The 21479-nt window shown below is 37.0% G+C and overlaps 1 protein-coding gene across 1 annotated transcript in view; it reads left to right on the top strand.

The window, feature by feature from the left end:
- Positions 1 to 1160: 1160 nt before the first annotated feature.
- The window catches only part of LOC140230563 (uncharacterized), a 64597-nt gene continuing 44278 nt past the window's right edge, over positions 1161 to 21479 (top strand). Inside the window, exons 1-4 of the mRNA XM_072310706.1 lie at positions 1161 to 1177; positions 6171 to 6269; positions 6862 to 6995; positions 8337 to 8407. Of these exons, the coding sequence (XP_072166807.1) occupies positions 1161 to 1177; positions 6171 to 6269; positions 6862 to 6995; positions 8337 to 8407 (321 nt within the window). The remainder of the gene's footprint in view (positions 1178 to 6170; positions 6270 to 6861; positions 6996 to 8336; positions 8408 to 21479) is intronic.

The following is a 21479-nucleotide window of genomic DNA, read 5'->3' as shown; positions in this document are numbered from 1 at the left end:
ATAGTAGGCCTATTCTTCGTTCAAGATTTTCACCAATTACAACAAAAAATAGGCCTATTTTGTGCTTTACTGTTGGTTTGTAAATAATGTAAACACATGTAGTTTTAAAGGGAAGATAAACCCCAAGAGCAATGTGGATTGAGTGAAAGCAGCAACATTAGTAGAACACATCAGTGAAAGTTGGAAGAAAATCGGACAATCGATGCAAAAGTTATGAATTTTTAAAGTTTTGGTGTTGGAACCGCTGGACGAGGAGACTACTAGAAGTTATGACGTATGAGTGGACAACAATATCAAGAAAATATAAAGAAAATTCTACAAAAATCCATTTTTCATGAAAATTACAAATTCCATCAACTTGATATTGATATAATGTTAGGGGTAGAAATTATTCCCCCTGCTTTCTGAAAGAGGTTGGTCCATTGCTCTTTCATAATTCTAGAAAAGTGAATTTTTGTTGAATTTCCTTTATATTTTCTTTGTATTGTTGTCCACTCATACGTCATATCCTCTAGTAGTCTCCTCATCCAGCGGTTTCAACACCAAACTTTAAAAATTCATAACTTTTGCATCGATTGTCCGATTTTCCTCAAACTTTCACTGATGTGTTCTACTAATGTTGCTGCTTTCACTCAATCCACATTGCTTTTTGGGTTTACCTTCCCTTTAAATTGTATTTTTCTTTTCTCAATTCGTGTTATTACACTATACCTTGATTTGATTTTCTCCAATACCCTATATTTGGGTGAAATGGGGAAAAAACATAGCCTACATTGTCATTAAATAATTGTCATTGCCATACTTTCATGGAGTTACACTGACCATGGACCTTGCATTCCATGGACTGACAGACTCCGTTCCCAGTCCATTACCTTTGCACACACGCACGCGCACATAAGTACAGTGTAAATGCGTATTACGGCGAAACGTACGGCGAAGCTACAACCAAGGAGCTTCAAACACAAGCTCCTTGCTACTAACTCCGCTGCGCTGAGCGAAAAGCACATAAGTTCCCTTGCACTGCATACATGTACATGTACGTAGAATTTAGGAGCAGACAAAGCGCACGGACGGTTTTCGCGGGTGCTTCCAAATAGTATTTTGTTGTTAGTAATCAGTGGACCGTGCGTGGTGCGGGAAGGGACAATGGTGTGCGAAAAATGGCATCGACAGTAGAGTAAGTAGAACTATAAATTACAAGAAATTGATTTTGCTATCGATTAGTGTCTTAAAATGATTATCTTAGTTTACCCAAATGTTTATTGCGGAGTTTGATGTTTTCAAACAGAACGCAAACTGCATATGATAAGATAGAGGGATACTCTTATGAGTGTGTTCCTAACGTACCTAGACACTGCACATATTTCGAGATGTCGCAGGGAAGTACGGGGAAATGAACTGAGAGAACGCCAGAGCTGTAGGGACCGGGCTTGTCATGTTGCCGCTCCCTCACAGCACAGTGGTGCATGCCGCTGGTCACAGGCGCAGGCAGGGCAGGGCAGCGCTCTTTATCAACAGTGCAAGAATGCATTTGTAATCTGATCTGTCCTGTATGCTCAAAATCACACCGTTCTGTCGGATGTTTGTAAACCATTGGCATTAATCGGTACTTCAATCCATGGTTGCCAAAAAAGTGGTATCCCCCCCATATGGGCCACGAACCACCACAATGGTCCATGACCATGCACTGATGATGTTGAGCGGCCTGGCCTTGCAAGGTTCTGTTGACTGTTGGGTTGTTGTTTTATGGAATGCTGTTTGGTGAATTTGACATGTAACAACTAAAGTTGCTGAAATCATAATGTATATGATCTCATTTGAAGCCAGCCTCAAGATATTTTTGCGCCTCCTTCCTTCATCTGCTGCCGCCGCAAACAACCTCAGCTCCGTCTATATCGTGCAGGCGAGGCCGAGGCCAAGCTGTGTGTGTGTATCCATGGGCAATATATCAGTGTGTGTGTGTACGTATGGTGGCTGCCTGACCTGTAGTTTTTTTGACAGATGATAAGAGTAAGACTAACCGACGGATCAGGATAAAATTTTTGTGGTTAATTTTTTTTTCTTATTCTCGTAATTTTCAAAAAATAATGACACCAAGCCAAGCAAGGACAGTGAACATACAATTGCACAACTACAATGTACAGCAAGTGTATTCATTACTCTGCAATAAGTTGACTAGTGATTCTCTGAGTTGTTCTAGCCGGGTTCTATACCCAGTAATAAATATGCATTCAAAATCATGTGAAGGTTCATGACCTGCGCCACGTTTTGAAAAGTGTGGGGATCCACTTTATATTTTCTGCTGCCACTTCTGGGTTTCATCAGCTAACAAGCAAAAAAAGGGGGGGGGGGGCGTTCCCAAGCCATATACTGTATCTGCTGGCAAACGTCAAAAGCTTAACCACATTCTGTTGTTGTTTTCTTTTTCTGGTGCCATTACCGGGGTGAAAAAAGTGTGTTGGGGGGGGGGGGGGCACAGTATGTGTTCATGTATTGTACAAAAAAAGTGGCCCGAGGGCCCCTCCCCCTCCGTTTCACCGGCCCTGACGTTTACTGAGTATGTTCAGTTGTGTTGAGTGTTGAGTTTCACAGCACTGTATAGTCAGATCATGTCCCTGCTAGCTGATCAAGCAACGCATGGGGCATGGAAATGGCACAGCGTACGATAAATGCTGCTTTTATCACACACACAAAACGCATCCCATCATGAAATCCCAGCTCACAGCACAGGTACGCGTGCCCTCAAACATTATGGTGACTGATGGGTACTGTAGCTATGCACGTCTCGATTAGGGTATTATGGCATACTAATGATATACATGTAAGTCCGTATTCATAAAAGTACACAATTGCCTTACTTTCTAGCCATTATTAGATTACCCAAAGTTTGTATCTAGATGTTGGCATCAATAAGGTGACAAATGAATGCGAGTTTCTACATGTATGTATTTGTTATAAAAGATACATTTTCTTCTTTACTAAATGAAGTTTAGCAAGTTTTGTTTCATACACTTGTACATTGAAATTTCTCTTGAAATTCATGTACAAATGTACAAGTTTGGGAAAACTTCCTTATGCCCCCCTCCCCCCCCCCCCATTTTGCCATACCACTACACACTAAGTACCCTAACCTTGTTGTTAGCTTTATACAATATGCACGGAGGCACACATGCACGCAGATTTGGCAAGTGGTGGGGGGCAGTGTGCATCAATACATGTGTTAAATAACAAGGGTAGGGTGGTTGATAGAGTGGTTACATGGCAGAATTAGTGTTGGGTGCATTAGGAAGTCTTTCCTATAAAGCTTGTTGTCAAACACCATAATCCTTTTCTCTAAATTGATCATGATGTTGATGTTCCAAACAAAATAATTCGTTTTCGAAAGAGTTTTTTTTTTTTTTTTTTTTTTGGGGGGGAGGGGGGGGGGGGTTTAAAAGAAAAGAGTGATTGAGTGTAATATTGAAAGTAATTTTTTATTTTGATTTGTTATCCTGGAGACTCATGTGGTGTATGTTAAAGTTACCGGTATGATAGCCCCTTTGTATTTCTACAATAGGAAAATTCTGCTAGATAACAAACATTGATAAAAAGATTTCTTTATGAATTTACGAGGAGATCGTTAAGGTACCGGGGTACTAATTTTGATAGGCCTGGGCCCTGTCTTATGAAGAGTTATAATTGATTATCATATTTGATTTCTATGCTAAGTCTGTGGCAGCCTAGGTGTGGAAAAGAAATGTTGTGGATTGAGATCCTCTCACTTTGATGAGACATTCATTTTGAAACAGTCCCATTCACCCAACCTACTGGTATTATCATTCTGACAAAATTAAAAAGATAAAGACATGCTGGATTTCACATTTAGTACTTTGTACATTTTGTGTAGAATGAATATTCACAAATGCTAAGTTAGGGACCATGGATTTTTTGTTTTGTATTGTTTTTTGTTTTTGTTTTTGTAGAGGGAGGGCGGACTGCGGGTCATTGGTACCCTAACCCTAACAAGATTTTGTTGTACTGGTACATGTATACAGTGTTGTGTGTTTCTTGTGTAATGAAGGTGCAATTAATATTACTTCCCTCTACCCCCCCCCCCTCCCCCCTTTAAGGCAGCCAGTATTGGGGTAATTATCAGGTTTACTAGTAAAAGTCATGTACTGCAACATCCTCTGCTGCTGCCCTGGTGTCATGACCCTTGCGTGCTAAATGGTTGAATTTTGTACCATTAGTTCATTGAAAAAAAAAGAAGAAGAAAACCCCAAAAAACAAAAACAAAACAACAACAATCCTCTTGTGCTGACCAGTCAGAAGCTCTTATATATTGGAGAAAACACCAGTGCTTGTAAAAGGTATATGAAATTAAAGAAAACTCATCTATTTGCATTATATTGATGTCACTGGCTATCAGAATTTTTGATGCAACCATATTGCTCATGGTCATTATGATGCTCAAGATCAGTTACTGCAGACATGCTAAGAACTCTGAGAAGGTTTCATGTGACAGAAAATCAGATTTCAGACAGGATGAGTTGGGGATAGAATTCTGGGAATGAGATAAGGACTTCTAGTCAAACTCTGATTCTTTTTCCCCATCGCATCATCAGCAAAGAGTAAAGTGCATCTAACAGGATGTCTGCCTCACAATAATGTTTGCGGAAGGATTCTTTGCGTTTGCAAGCATAATGAAATTACAACCTTGTGACAGTTGGGGGTTGCCCAAAGTGCGGTAAGATACCACATGGCTTGCGCTCTCCAGAGATGAGTGTACAGTGGTCTGGGAAGAGAAGAGAATTCATAAATAAGTCTGTGTCATCCACACGGCTGTCCATCTGTATTTTGGGGGGCTGTGCTGTGAAGCTTTGGAGTGTTACAAAAATATCTGCTTAGGCTCTGGGAGAAATGATGCAGAATATGAAGTAGTTGTTGGTGTATACGTGTTACTTAAGGCAGCAAATTTTGAAGCAGCTGCCTGTGGATGACATGCACACCTATTTTACTTGTTCTGTATCGACATTATACATAATTTAAACCCTTTGTGTGCTGTGAGTGCTGATCGGCACAGAAAACCCCATAGCCTTGTACACACTCTCCATAGTCCCCGACACAGAAAACGAGCAAGAAGGGAGCTTACTCCTCTATGATTTAACACAAATATCATTGAGAGGCTGTGAGAGATGTTGGCAGTACCGGTACATACAGACCAGGCCTAATGCCTTTTGTATTGAAGTGTATCAGGCGTTGCCATCACCCCTGCTTGCATGTCATACAGCCAGAGATTCTAGGACTGTTTACTCGCTGTCTGCTCTGTCTACTTAATCTGGTTGCGATAGCCATCGTGAGTGTGAACAAACATGTGACTTCAGTTATATGTAATTAGGGTCGTAAGTTGCTATTCTTAATCGTTGCTGAAAAAAAATTATAACACAAATAGTATAACCAGAGATGAACGAAGAGTTCTCATGTGATGAGAACTTAGTGCAGTGTCATCCTCTGCCTCATTTCTTTTCAAATTTATGGACAAATGAAAGGACCAACAAAGGTCATGTTGCTACAATTTGTGTAAATTGTGGATGAGATATCAGAAATGCAATGGCAGTGTGTTTGTGTTATAGTGAGCATGTCTGTGTAATGATTGCAAGTTTGTTGCAGCTATTCAATATATTTTCTAAAGCAATACTATAAACAGCAACTACTGGTGATGAGAAATCTGGGAATTTGATTTGTTTCTATTTCTGTAATAGTTGCTGTGGTTTTAAATCCAGATTTTAGCATATCATTCAAGATTGACAATGCCATGTGATATGTTGTAGGCATAGCTCGAAATTTTTTTTCTATGTCAGTTTCATTACCCACAGATCAGCCTGGTGCTTTTTATACCATCTTCACCGATTTACGTGTACATGTTTATATTCATGTTGATTTGTTGTTTTTGGACGTGTGTGTGTGTGTGTGTGTGTGTGTATGTGTGTATTGTGTGAATATTGTGTTTGTGTCAGACTTCAAACTTGAAGTTTGAATTTTTAAAGCCACAATGACAATTACAGAGATTGAATTCCCAAATTTCTTACCACTATGGTGGTTGCTGCTGTTATACAGTACTGCTTCAGAAAATAAATGAAATATTTGGCAACCTGCTCTTACAAAATATGTTCTTGTCTTTGATTTTTTAGATCAAAAGACTCCCCCCTCCGAAGCCTGAGTAGCTTCAAGTCAGAGATCCCGGGTGGGGATGCACTGGGGTCCATGGATGCAGAAAACTCAGCTAAATCGTAAGTATCATCCAGTGTAAACGAAGCATACCCTTTACTGTGTATGTGAGTGGCTATGATGCATTGGTTTAGTAGTTTGGCAGATATGACTTTCAGACAATACAGTCTTTGAAATTCATAGACATGGTACAATTGTAAACATGGCAGTCTTTTTATTTGAGTTTCAGAAATGTGCTGTTGAGTGATTGCAGAGTTTATGGACAAGTTGTGAAACTGTGAATGAAATTGAATGTTCTATTTGGATACATTTTATTTAGTACAGGATTAGCATAAAAATTGTAATTTATTGGCTGTAAATGAATTCAGTCTTGTTGGCTTGTAAGTGTTAAAAGACAAAAAAACCACTTTTTTCTACTCGATGAACAAGATCAAATTATGGTATGCTTCAGTTTGTATGATACAGTTTGCAATCTTGCTTTCTTCCACGATTATTTTGGATGTGCTTATGTATACTGTGAGATCAAACCGTTCATGATTAACCCATGGCATATTAGAAACAAGTCTGCCAAGAGTTTACTCTATGGGGATTTACAACATCTCAGAAGTAAAGGATTAATTCATGCTAACTTCTCTCTGTCTCGTCTTTGGTCAGATTCCACCAGTACTTAAACTCAGTCATCAATGGGGCTGTCTTTTTATCTGTCATCGTTATTCTGGTCCTCTTCATCTGTATCATCGTCTCTGTAGAGCTGCTAATATCGCTGAATGGATGCTCACTGGAAGACGGTAAGCTTTTGACCAAACTTTTCTGAATGTTTTCATAGAATGTGGGATCCAGACATCTTGTGTATGGAATCCATGTATTGAGACCTTAAAACTGAAACTTTTATGTTGTTTTGTTGGTATTGAATACATGCATTTTGGGAAATTTTGAACAACTTTATGTAATATTGTGGCACATAGTACAATGTAATTAGATTTTCATTTGTCCACATATTTGTAGGTGTCATTGAGTGTACCAAGAATCAGCACAAGTCATCATGCATTTCCATTGCAAAGCTCTTTTCTATCCCTGAGTAATTAAAAAGCACTTTTAACTGTCCGCAAATTTAATTTACCAACAGCATTTGATTTAAATTACCAATAGCATTTTATTTAAATGTGGGCTGTGCTATGGAATATTATTATCCTGATGAAGATTGTATGCAGTAGCCCACTTTCATACACAGTTTGATCAATGCTTTGATATGCTGCATTGTTGATATTTAATATGATAGTCACTTGCAAAATGTATCGGTTTATTAAACTGATGAAGCTTGAGCAGTTCCTCAGTAACTACAGTTGTACCATTGCATACATTGTAGGATAGACATTGGTTAACATTTGATTTCATAAGAATGAATGCAATGTGTACAAGGTAACTGCTCTGTTGTGTTGTATTGAGTGTATGTTATGAGGGGGATTTCTTCAACAATGAATATTTATATTCACTGCCTTCTTTTCTCATACCAAACACATTTGTACACTGTGTTCAGCACATGGTGTATCCATGAAGTGATTATCACACTGTTGGTCAACAGAGATTGTGTCTTTGGCAACTATTGTTTGCAAACTCTTGTGAATATAAAGTGATTAACAAGGCACTGATAAAACAAAAATGATGGCCATCTCCATTTGTGATGTCTAATAGGCACTTGCCACACAAGCTCAATTTTGACATTACATGAACCTTTCAGAAAATGAAATTTAAACCAATTGGTTTTCTGCATAAGGCTGTACTCACCAAGTCGTAGTTGGTAGACCTGGATCCTTGGTAATTCAAAAAATTTGTTTGAGGTCTATTCTGTCCTTATTATCAATGCTGTGCTTGACTGTGACTTATCCACATTTTTTGATAGTTTTGTTTATTTTCTGTTAAAGGACAGGATGAAGTTAAATACCGGTACTCAGTTTTGCATGGAATGGCAAAGTGAGAGGAGGAGTAAAAAGGCATAAATGTACTCTTATAGTATGTGAATAAAGAAACTTGTATCCCTGTCTGACGTAATTCTTGTTTTTTTTTATTTTTTTTTATTTTATATGTTTATACTTACTTGTTACTGCATTATGCTGTCTCATCTATTGCAGCAAAAAGAGAAGAAGTCAAGACAGCCCTATCTGCAACAACTTTAGCCTTTCTTGCCCTGTTTTTAGTTGAGGTAGGTGCTCCGTTCAATTTGTCACAAACTGAACCACTTTGTGGTTAACACCTGTTGTAGCGCCATGTAGCGACTTATTTTTGCCATGACTTCTGACAACAACTGTTACATACCACCTAGATTATGTCACTGATGTTTCCCTTTTGCAACCCTGAAAATTAGATTCCTTTCATGAGCTGGTATATTGAAGAGGTAGGCGATTTAGACCTTTCCTCAATAAAACTGGAAACTTCATTGTGATTGAGTGGGACTAAATACTATAGATTCCCATTGAATATATTCGGGCCTCGAAAAAACATTCCAACTGTTATTCTTGGTACAAAAGGGGAGTGTATTCTCGAGTGCCATTGGGTTTGTAGTTTTTCATTTCTTTTTTTTTTTCAAAAACTCTGGGGTGTAATACTGTACTATTTCAGACACAATGTTTTGATACATTATTCTTCCAGCCTTCAAAATTTTGTGATGTTTGCAAAAGGGATCTATGACCTTTAAAGGGATCGTATAGTTTTGGTTGAGACCTAATTTCAGGTTTCTAACATTTTTTTGTGAGATAATGAGAAACCTCTTATGAAATATTCATGAAAGAGCTTGTAATTCTATGGGGAATTCAACCTTTATTTGATGAAAATTGGTTTTGAAATGGCTGAGATATCCAAAAAAGAGCGATTCTAATAAAGTGTGGGACCCACACTTTATTACGATCGCTTTGACTACTTTGTTTTGGATGTTTCAGTCATTCCAAACCCGATTTTCATCAAATAAACTTTGAATTCCTCTTAAAATGGTATGCTCTGTACTGTATCATAAGTGTTTTCTTGGTATCTCGCAAAAAGTTAGAAGCCCAATTCTCATCTCCACCAATACTGTACCATCCTTTAAGACAGCAGTCTAAAGAGAGTTGAAGGTGTACATGTATGTGGATAAACTTTTTGATAGAGTCAGAGATGAAGGCTGATTACCTTGAGTAAAAAGATGTGGAAAGAAGGTAGAGTCATAGATCTGAGTTTCAATCAAAAAAGAAAGAGAACAAGCGGTTTTTGGTATTGTATTTAGTAGTATCATCTAGCATCTGTCCTGAAAAATGAGACTTTGTAGATTATCACTTGAAATTCTCTGTTTTCTTTTGATTTTATAATTTGTTATTGTTTTTACATCATAATCCAGTCTGTGGTTCCTGCATATTAAGCTCTTGCTGATGTTGAGATGGAACAATATATTGCATGAGACATTGGTTTTATCGAGGAAAAAAATCCCCACTCACACTCACTACCGTCATTGATGGCTCAAACAGTTCTATTTTTAGCACAGGAACAAAAGAGATGCATTTGACGTGGTATTCGGTCGGCTTTGATTGTTAAATTCGTAGGTCAATAAGTGCCAATGAATCATACTTTTCAAAGTAAGCTGGCTGGCAGGTCAGATATTAATTTTTGGCATTTTATTTTCATGAGAATAGTTAAGTGTAAAGATGTTAAGGGGTACTTGTGCAGCCAGATTTGATCGAGATTTGTTTGGACTGATTCTTTGTGTGTGTGTGTGTGTGTGTGTGTGTGTGTGTATGTGTGAGGGTGTGCGAATTGGCAAAACAAATCATAAATCTGCACAGGTTGAAAGAAACAAGTTTGGAATGGTTTGATCTCGTTCCACAATGCAAAATAAAAATGCTTCAATTTTTCCCAAGTCATTTTCTCGGTTTAAAAATCCAGGTTTATGTCACAGTAGTACTCAGTTACTGACACACAAAACAAAAATCACATAACACTCTTTCTTAAATGTACTTTGTGCATTAATTTGCAAATCCTTGAAAAACTGAAAGAAGTAGACACGTGTTTAATACACTCTGTGGAGAGGGACTTTAGTACAGGTGGAATAAGAAGTGAATACTCCAGATTACAGGTGGGCATAGAGTGTTGATTCTTCCATTGACCATGTCTGTGTATCAACAGTAGATCTGAAATTGACTTGTGGTCATGTATTAATGAAGCCCCTGAAAAATTGGCCTATGGGGCTGGAACGTTGTCAGGAAAGCCTCAAAGCTGGCTCTGAAAATTCTTGTTCTTGTACGTTCCCTCTTCGCAATGCATGCATGTAGTGTGCAGTATTTAAAACTAAATTCATTATGTGGGGGGGGGGGAGGGGATTGGGGTTGGATGAGGGAGGGGCCAGGGGTGAGGGTACAGTCAAGAGATCGAGGGAACATTGAAACGGACTCAAAAAAGATTAGCCAGTCCACACTTGACTTGCTATGTGGATTAGATGTGTTTCAATGACAAATGTCAGTCAGCCGTGACTTGGGATTGACCATGGGGTACAATGTACACTCAGCAGTTGAATACCGTGCACAAAGAAATTTTATACGATGTACAAGGCATTGACTGGACTGAATGAAGACTATGAAACAAGCGTAACTGATCAGTCAGACACCTTTTGTGGTATGAGAGATTACAAATGTAGTTTTCTTCAAATGGAATGAAGAAGTCATCTGAAATCTCATCGAACGAGTATGTCGAAAGGACGTTCTTGTGGATAAGATTTCTTTACCTTTTCTTTTACATGAATTGTCAGCCATTTCACATAGTCAAAGCATTTCTCAAAATTAGATCAAGGATGAAATGTTTTGTGCAGTCACATAGAAAATCTGTTCTTTGAATAGAAAATGTGAGAAAGTCAATGTGTGTGTGTGTGTGTGTGTGTGTGTGTGTGTGTGTGTGTGTTTGTGTATGTCTGTATTCTCTATTGTAATAATGGGTATTTTGTTTTTCTCAGGTGACTTTTTTTTTTTTCACATACCACAGCGGCTATGTCCCTTTTAGTTTTAAATTGGTATTGATAGCTTTAGGTTCAGTTTTTAAAGAGATCTAATAATGTATTTCAGAAATAAACCTTGTTCACATTGTTAAAGTGCAGTGCAGTCCTACAGTGAGTGACTAAAATGTATTGAGCGGTTCTACAGGCAGTCCAGTGTCTGGGATAGGTGCAAATATTTGTGTTTACAAGATACTTAGTACTGTAAAACCAGAAATGCTCATAGCATTTTAAAGTTTACAAATTTTGCAAGAGCCAAGATTCATGAAATTAATATGCCATACGAAAGTCCTTGTCTACACTATGTAAATTGAATGCCAGTTGCAATTGACAAAAATGTCATGCTGCCAAAAAAAGAAAAAAGAAAAGAAAGAAGGACCGTCGGCTCAAATTAGTGAAAATTTGTGAAAACATCTTGCTTTGCAGTATTATACAGGTGGTTTACTACATTTGACACGGTAAAAGAGAATCTACACTTTACCATATTTGTTGACAAGCAGATTCTTACGTAGGATGTTCTGTTCATTTTATCAGTGTTTACTGATGAAGCTGTAAAGTTGAACGTGCTTGAATACAGTATGGGATGCCCTCTTGACTTGTAGGCACCAAAAGATGCAAACAAACAGATACTGGTACAGGTAAACCAAGGCTGATGATCACTCAAAGGTCCAGTTTACCTTTGGGAGCAATGATTTAAAAATGTTCAAGATATCACCTTTGATGCATACATGTGTGGGTCAGTTGTATCACAAAACATCCTACCGCATAGAATTTGTGCAATAGAGCCTGAAATATAAGGAGATATCAGTATTTTTCTCAATAAACCATAATTGTAGATGGTTTAGTCTGGAAACATTTTTCATTATAACTATTGTTCACATTTTGTACATTTAACAATACTTAACATTAACTGGTTTAGATTTTTACGCTGGTTGTTCCTACCCCTAACTCACATTTTAGAACTATTTTGAAGTGCTAATGCTGGGTTTTTATTTCATCCGCAAATGGTAAATTATGCCTTTAACCTTGGTGGAGGTGGAAATGAAAATTATGCAGAAAAACAGAATAGTAAATAACAAAACCCTAACCTTTACATGATACACATTGACTCTTTATTCATCAATTTTCTTTGAGATGGCTAGATCTAGGAATCTCTACTCTTCCTTTCAGTTTCAGATTTTATGTGTTCTTCTTACTTGTAGTGAAGTTTTATTGGCACTTTTTACCTTGATTTTGTCCTCTACTTGTACCCAATCTCCATAGAGAATCACCGAAGTGGGGAAAAAAGGGTGACTGCAAATCTGGTGAATGTATGAATGAACATAGTGAAATAATGAATGAGAAGAGATCAATATGTTGACTGAATGAAAAATATTTCTGACCATGCACTATCCTGCTATGAGCATCTCTATTGTGTAGAAACTGGGGGATAGATTTTAAGATATTTCCTAGTATCAAAACTAATGTGCATGCTTGCAAAATGTTTGCTGCGGAGTTTGAACTTATGCGTGGATTTTTTTTGAAATCTTCAAATAACCATTAATAGAAGAGCTTGATAAATGCTGTGTAGGTAGCTGAATGAGGAACTTGAATGAATAACAAATAATCGGCATTGTGAGCCCTAAAGGCGTAGTGCCAGACTTTTTAGCATCCAAGCCCATATTTGTATTGTACCATCAAAAAAGCAGTGAAGTGAAGTTCATGAACTCGCAAACAAAACAACATGAAACACGCAACAAAGAAATAAGCCACAAATAAAAGGTTATCCTAGGTGAATTGTGGATTGCGTGTGTGCATATGCACGTGAATATGTCAGACTGCTGTGACTACAATGTATGTAGTATGGCAAGTATGGAATAACAATTGAAACATATAGCCTATTTTCCATTTCATTTTTTTTTTCTTTAATGAAGCATGAATGAAGTGAGGCAGTTGTAGACATATCTGTTATTCTAGTATCCATTTTCAGTTCAAAATAGTACATCTATGTCATTTTTGGTCAATATTCCATTTATCAGGAAAGCTGATGGAGTACTGATTTTAAAGCAATATTTGATTTTTCACCACCATATTTTGGCAACTGTGATCTTAATTACATATTCTATGTTAAAGAAAAACTGGATGGAACTGAGCAACATTAAATCTGCACAATATAATCAAAGTATAAAAGAAAATTATCAGTTTGAAAGATGAATATTAATTAACTTTAATCTGCGACAGGTGTACGTTGGGTTTTTAAGTAAGTATCAGCTAATATTGATGAAAAGATTTCGTAGAGGCTTTTGATGATTCTGCAGCTGAAGTAAAAAAAAAAAGAAAAAAGAAGAAAGTATGTTGTCAAAGTAGGGCTAAAATGAACAAGAGGTTACATTTTAAGATTTTACCTTATTCAACACTTTCAGTGAATATCAGTAATGATGATAAAAGATACAGCATATAACCAGAGAAATGTTAGTTCTGGGATGCAGAGGGGATGGGGTCGGGATGGGGTGGGGGACAAATTGTTACACATACAACAGCATTCATGAATTTGGAAGGCCATTCTTTTTTTGTTTCTTCTGAACTAGGTAAAATTGAGAAATTGAAGCCAGCATAATTATATTCAATAAATGTAGCTCATCTTCAATCAGTCTGAGAGGGGTTTGTGTGGTATGACGTTAAAGGAGACCTCCGGATGATTTTCAGATTTTTACATTTGAACAACTATAAATTAGTTATACTAATGACAGAGTTTCAGAATTTATGATGATAGGGATGAAGAATAAGAATATTTTCAAAATTTAGAACAAATTGCAATCAATGGCAATGAACAAGGATGATGACATGGCAGAGTCACCAAGAGAATGTATGAGTTGGGGCTCAAGGAAGCAGAACAAAAGAAGAAGGCATGCATAGATTATACACAGGTGAACTCGCAAGCAAGCGGTATTGTAATGGAATTACACTGCTACATTTCTGAAATATGTGAACCTCCTATGTCATCATCCTTGTTCAGTGTAATTTGTTTAAGGTTTTTCAAAGTACTGTTTCTTTGCTCAAGAACCACAATAAATTCCACGAATCTATACATGGAGTTGTCCATTTATGTACTACATCATGAGAAATTATGAAAATCGTCTGTAATGTCCCTTTAATTGGAATTTTAAACATTTATCAATTAATTTGTGGTGTGTCCAACCTTTATCATGTTCAAAAAAAACCAAAAAAAAAAAACCCAAACAGTCTTTTCATTCTTGCAATGATCACCTTCCCATTTCCACATAGCAGTTGATTTTTAGGTTTTGTGTGTTTGTTCAGATGTCATCAGGATCTTTTCTTTCTTTGTAAAGTCTTCAAATGCAAGTGTATTAAAGCATGCCTTCATGTCAATTGCTGTATTTGTGTGTATGCCAGAAAGAGGCAAAGAAGAAAAGGATTAGTGTGAAAGACAAACTGGACTCAAGGTGATACTGCAGTATTGTCAAACAAAAGAAGCAATGGAGTGTTTTGTCCAATATTAATTTATAAAATATGCACTGGAAATCAAACGCAGATCTCATTTCTTACTCCACTCCAAAACTCAGATGACACGGTTTGAATTGAAAATGAGTTTTTCATAGCGTTTACCTCAAGGAAAGAATTCACTGTTGTGATCATTTATGATAGATGGGCAATTCCGCGGTAACGGAATTACAAATCAGAGAATTTTGGCTCATATTCTTTCACCCTGTATACAAGACTGATTACTTTGCCTTCTCTTGATACATTTAAAAGATGCAGAGGTACTCACACTGTCACCCCAAATACAAATTTGTTAAATGTTCTCACTTGGTTGGTTACAAAGGAGGTCTATGTGCGATGGTAACGGAATTACCAGAAAATTTAGTCACAACTTCAACTCTGACTTTGGGAGTTGTTTCTCTGAAATCTATAACACATACACTGTAGGTTGTTGTCTGATTTCATCTTTGATTGTATTGACTTTAATTCAGTTGTATTGTTTTTCAAATATTTCATCACATTTTCAAAGCAGCAGGCTTTGTCCCTATAAAGTCAGTGGTAACGGAATTACACAAATGGTAACGGAATTACGCCTTCTGAAATACACTGGAAAAAATACACATTCTTGGTACTCGTGTATTCTGAAATGTCTTGATAAAGATTGTGTATGCCTTTAGCTATAATATAACCACTAAATAAGTACTCTCTAGCCTTTGACCTTGAACTGGTACAAGTGTATAGGTGCAAAATGAGTTTTTATTGTCAAAAAACATAAAATGTTCAGGCTAACGACCGTGATTTGAAGTCGTAACTATGTCAATCAAGATCGCGTAACTTCTAAGTACCACATCCATCAAAATTTGTCTACTTTCAAGTTAAGAATTTCACACTCTGCAGGTAAATGACATCTAAGACACATGGTAACGGAATTACGCTAGAATAGCCCTACACAAGTACAATTCTATAAATCCAGTCAACAATACTCAAATTTTCTTGTATTTCTTTTGTTGATATCATGCAAGACAGATTTCTCTGTTTTCTTCTTCCTAAATATGCCAATAATTGACAATATGTGTGAATTACTTACAAGTATTGTACATATATATTATGTGCACATGCATAAGAAAATAATAAAAAACTGTCCGGATTGACAATGAATTTAAATCTAAATCATAAAGTGCCAATTTACCGTGCAAGAGCACAGTGTGCAGCCCCATCATTGAACACAATGTTTAATATTAAGGATGAACACTAAAGATGCTTGAAACTTTTAATTTGTTAAGTGAAAAGATGCAGTTGTGGTTCAATGACAAATATAACAAATTACAATTATCATCATAAATAGAAAAGAAAATTTTCGTATATGATTATGGTACTGCACCAGTGCTTAATCATTATTATCTATAGATATATGTTGTGGCATATATTAATCACTAAAAACTTGTGACATTTTGCTAATACGTAGCTGAAGTTGCCCCCTGGCATATAATGTAGTGCATAATTTGATAATTCCCTTACAGTGTAAGTCCTACTTAAGCCCACCAAAATAAAATGAACTAAACTAAAAGGAAATAGAAAACAGCAAAATAACTTTAACAAACTACAACTTTTACAACCATTAGAGTCCACCAAATTCTGTTACAATGTATATAGAAAGGTAAGAGGGCCTCTTTTATCCATCTGCAGCTCACTGTGTTAGAGTTAGATTAATCAACCTGTGAATAATGTTAGTATTTACTTCTGACCACACAAAAATTTCCAAATGACGTCTTCAGAAAAATAATCATGACCAGGCCTATAAATTTCCTACAAGTTTCCTGTCTTGTCTTTCTTCTTTGACTTTGTCTATTTTCTCATCCTGAGTGTTGCCATAAATTTACTCACAAGAAGTGTGCATCTTCTCTTTTACAGTAAGTTGTATTTCGACTGCCTGAAGGCAAATTATAAAATACACTGTAATGCCACTTGTATTAAAGGAAACTGGATTGTACAGCAAATGGTAACGTGAAGAGTAAAGGTAGAAGTAGAAGCCTATTGACTTTAATATTTAAAATCTTCTTAGGATGGGAAAGTCTAGGCCTAAATGTTACATTTTTAATATAGAGCTGTATCACAATTACTGACTGGGTAAATATTCATCACAAATGGTGTTTTTGTCTTTATTCCTTCGAAAAAGAAAGGATTAAAGAACAAATTTCAAAGGGTAGCAGATGCTCTGTATCAAATGGGCATGAAAATCAAAATAGTGGAGGAAAGATCTAAGAAACAGATGAAAGAAGGTCATAGTCATACACTTACCATTAAAGATAAAGGACTTGAGGATGAAAACAGGACATGTTCAATAAAAGGTCAGACTATCGACTTGGTGATAATAAAGCCTTTAGCATACAGAAAGATCAAAGGTGTCACATTCAGTGGGCATCCCGTGTCAATTAATGACTTCTATCACATTGTGTATGATCCTTCTCTTAAATTCTTGATCTTTGCTCACAAAAATTATCCTGTTCATTTCTCTCTGTCAGTAGCAGTGCTCTCTTTTCCTTTTAAAGAAATTTTATGTCCTTCCTCTTCTTTGTAACCTTTGTTCAATTTATGCTGCATCACACCCATTCAATAGTCCCTCATCACTATACTGTAGATTTTGTATGAAACCATGAGACTTTGAAGCAAGAAAATATACATTGATATCTCAGAATTCAGTATGATTTTGAACATTTGAGAATGAGTATCTGTAGCAAACCTTATAAAGTTATCAGTTAGCACAGTCTCCATGTACACATGTAGTCCTTGTACATGAGAAAAGGTGAAAGAAGGGAGGAGACTTTCAGCACAAGAAGTCTTGTCAAGCGTGTACCCTGATGTCAGGACTCACTGTCAGAGGCATCCAGCTACACTGTATGCTGAGTCATGTCAGTGTATCATACCATACAGTTTCACTCCTTTACTGCCAATCACTAACACTGTTAAGCTCAATAATAATGCCCTGAAGCTATTTCATGAACAGTTCACATACATATTGGCACGAAAGTAGGATATGTCATTCTCTTCCATATTAGATGTGCGTGTAATTCCGTTACCATGTAATTCCGTTACCACAATTACAGAAGAACTGAAGGAGATATTTCACAAAATGTTTTGTGACTTTTCAGGGAGTCACATGTAGAGAAAAAATTTACAAGGGGAGAAAAAATCAGTGATTAGTTTGTTCAGGAGAAAACTTTTTTCAATTTTATGGTAACGGAATTACGTCAATTTGTCAGTAGATTTTGAAACTTTCTCCAAAAAATATCATAATGAGAGTGACTGAATGCTTCATTACATGTGATTGCTGAAGCATAGGAAGAAAGATGTGGAAGTATGGATAAAGTAGAGAGAGATTTAAGTTGTTTCATTTTAAATTTTTATTTAATATTGTAAAATTTTAGATAAATACAATAAATAGTCTTCCAACTTTAAAAGTGTGTACAACAAAAACGAGGAAAGTTATTAGAAAAGGGTTTTTTGTTTCCGTAAATACAACAATCCATCTGTACGGGAAACTGAAATTTCTGAGCATTTACTTAACTTTGAATTTTGCTGTTTTTGCCCTTCCCATACGGAATTGCCCAGATGTCTTTTATTTCAGGGGATGTAGGTGCCAGCAGTTGAGCATATTTGTTAATATTTGCATGCTGGCCTTGGGTCTAAATTGAATCAAAGGTTAAGTTTAGGGCAAATTCCTTTCATTATCATGCAGATTTCACCCAGAGTTCATACATCTCATGTAGACCTTGGCAGTGAATGGAAGAGAGCAGTCTATTTTGGATCAGACATTCTTTCGTCCATCCTTGTCGCCTAAATTCACAGAAAGAGATAATAGCTACAATATGATGGACTTCCCCTATGAATGCCACCTCCTCCCCCCCCCCCATCTTTTCATTTGGAGTCAAGAGGTTACCAGTCTGAGGAAAGGAAGCAAACTTTTGGAATGGAACTGTTTCTGTGGCCGCTAAGTCTGCCCCGTCCCCCTCGGAGGCAGCCGCCCGTACACACTTCTCCACCCTCATGGAACTCCACCCTAGAATTCACAATGCAGTCGCCCTTAAAGTGTGGTGTCAACTTTGGTGCAAGCGTGCTCGGTCCAGCAGCTCGGGCGACAACTGTTTGTCTGTTGTGAGCAGGGTTTATTGGTGGGACGGAGGTACAATGACCTCTAGGAGACCGTTCCTGGTGTTTTAGGGTGGCAGAGTTACTGATAGGGTTTGAAGGCTTACAATATGAAAGACTCTGGGTTTCCATTACCCAACATAAACTGCTTCCAACTCTCATTACTGTGATTCAATCACAGACCTACAAGGCTCATGGTTCAATCTAAACTCTGCTTCCTAGTTTTTGATTCTCCTCAGCTCGCCTGGGCTAGGTCAAGATCATTCTGCATATTATCATATAGTTACTTGCAGGCTTACTACCACAACATGCAGAAGGAGAAAAAACAGTGGACATTGTTCAGTTGTCTTGCTTTAAAGCTGTAGTAACGTTTTAATAGTGATAGTACATTATCAAAGATACAACTGCTCAATTAAGAAATATGAAATTGTTGGGGTTGATCTTTTTGAAGGAGCATGAATGTGCATTATTTGTTGTAGCAAACTTCACTCTGACTCAGTTTGTCGCAGTTCCAGGACATTTACACAGCTATTGTGTACATGTGGGACTATGCAAATTGCTAATGCTATATTCTTTTCCAGACTGTGGTTACAACCAATTAAGTTCTATGTGATAGCATGCTTGGAAGCATCCTTGGTAATGATCATGAAATAGATAAAAAGTTTTGCAAAAGTTTTTGTCAGTGTTTCCTGAGCTGTAAGGTCTCAATTTTCATGGCCCAGGCTCTGCTACATATTGTAAAGTAGGGATGGTTGGGGGGGGGGGGGGGGGGGGGGAGGGGGGATGTATGTAAAACTTTTGGTTACCAGTGGAGCATACAAACCACCAGACTAAAACACATTGGTAATTGTATACAATAACCTCTTAGTTCTTCAGCAATGCATTGATTTGAATGTAGCGGGACACAAAGGCCTCATTCTGGTCATGGGGTTGAGGACTTATTCATGCAGACATTTAATGATGGCGTTTCCTTCCAGGCCCTTTTCTGTGTAGATCTGTTACATGGCGGTATCAGAGAATACATTTCACAGGCAAACATGGGAATGAGAAATCATAATGGTGTTTTTTTTTCAGCTTTCTGAATGCTGTTGTTGTTGATAGTAATTTTATAATGATTCTCAGTCACCTTGCAGTATGTAATTTAGATGAAATCTGAACACTGAAATGGTGACCAACTGATAAGAATTTGAAAAGTGTTTGATGAAAGTAAAAAGTTTTGATCATGTTGAAATTTCTCTACCTGTGTAGTAAGGCTCAATTGTAGCACGTATTACTGCAAAGCAAGTTTTTTTTTGTGTGAATTCAACCAGCAGCAACAACTAGGGAAACGTGATCTGAAAGGTCTTTGCAAACAGGTTTTGGTAGTGGGTATTCCGTATTGAAAACGTGTTTCAAACATGGGTGAGATAGTAAAACGCAGCTTATGTTTGTAGATTTTTACCAGAGTGGACATGTTTACCGTGTCTGTAGCAATGATTGAGGACTTTGTTATGAATTTAAGAACATTTTCATCAAACATTTTCCTGCTTGTTAATAGCAGCTGTGTACATAGTACCTAATAAGGTTTCTTACTTGGTCATATCACAGTTGAGATAGCTATTACTCTAGAAAAAAATCTGTGTGTGTGTGTGTGTGGGCATCTGTGTGTTTTTGTGTGTGTTGTGTGTACTGAGAAATTTTATGCATTTCAAACAAACTGGTTTGTTACATATGAAAGAGGAATTTTTTTTTTTTTGTTCGTACTTGGGCAAAAAAAAAAGAAAAAAAAAAGAAGAAAAAGATACGCCCATGTCTACCATTACCACATTTGTGTGTGTGAGTGTGTGTGTGTGTGATAGCTGCGTAATGTGCGTGATAGCAATGTAATGTGCCATCTGTGTCCATGAGAATTTACCAATAATTTGGAGGTGTGTAAGGGTGTGTTTATCAACTTACTTCTGGCACAGAATTAAGGTTTCCAAACAACTTTCAGGGAGTTTTGAGCAATTAATATTTATGCAAAAAATAGGTGTCTTGATTATAGGGCTAGAAATATGTTTTTTGAAATGGCGAAAAAATGTGAGCCAGAAACACGTTTCTGTAGAGTTGACAAATGCATTTGAGCTAGAAATATGTTTCTGTAGAGTTGATAAATGCAAGGTTGTTTTGAAACGTGTTAATAGCTTGGTCCTGCCCACGTCAACTACTGCCATTTACAGTACAGTTCACATCTCCATTCCTCGAGTCAAACTGTGCAGTGGAGCTGCACAGTGACAAGGCCTCCCTCAATTGACTCACGGATAGAGTTGATAAATGCAATACTGTATAAAGCTGTTATTTTTGTGAGGGTTTAATTTTCACCATTTTCATGAATCACATTTGGACCACTAATTTAACAACATGCAAAAATATCACCATGCGCGAAGGTAATTCTATAGTGTGCTAATTCGCAAAAAGAACATCTCGCAAAAATTTACATGACCTCAATTGCGAAAATATCTGTACGCAAAAAATAACAGCGGGCGTAACTTTAGGAACTTGATCTGAAAGGCACTTGTAAATGCATTTTGATTGTGGGTATTGAAACACGTTTCAAACATGTGAAAGTTGATCAATGCAGCCTAATTTTGATATAATCAGCTTTGATCATGTTAACTTAAAA

Source organism: Diadema setosum, chromosome 7 (assembly GCF_964275005.1).
Source record: "Diadema setosum chromosome 7, eeDiaSeto1, whole genome shotgun sequence".
In the NCBI taxonomy this organism is placed as follows: domain Eukaryota; kingdom Metazoa; phylum Echinodermata; class Echinoidea; order Diadematoida; family Diadematidae; genus Diadema; species Diadema setosum.
This window is presented reverse-complemented; position numbering and strand designations above follow the sequence as displayed.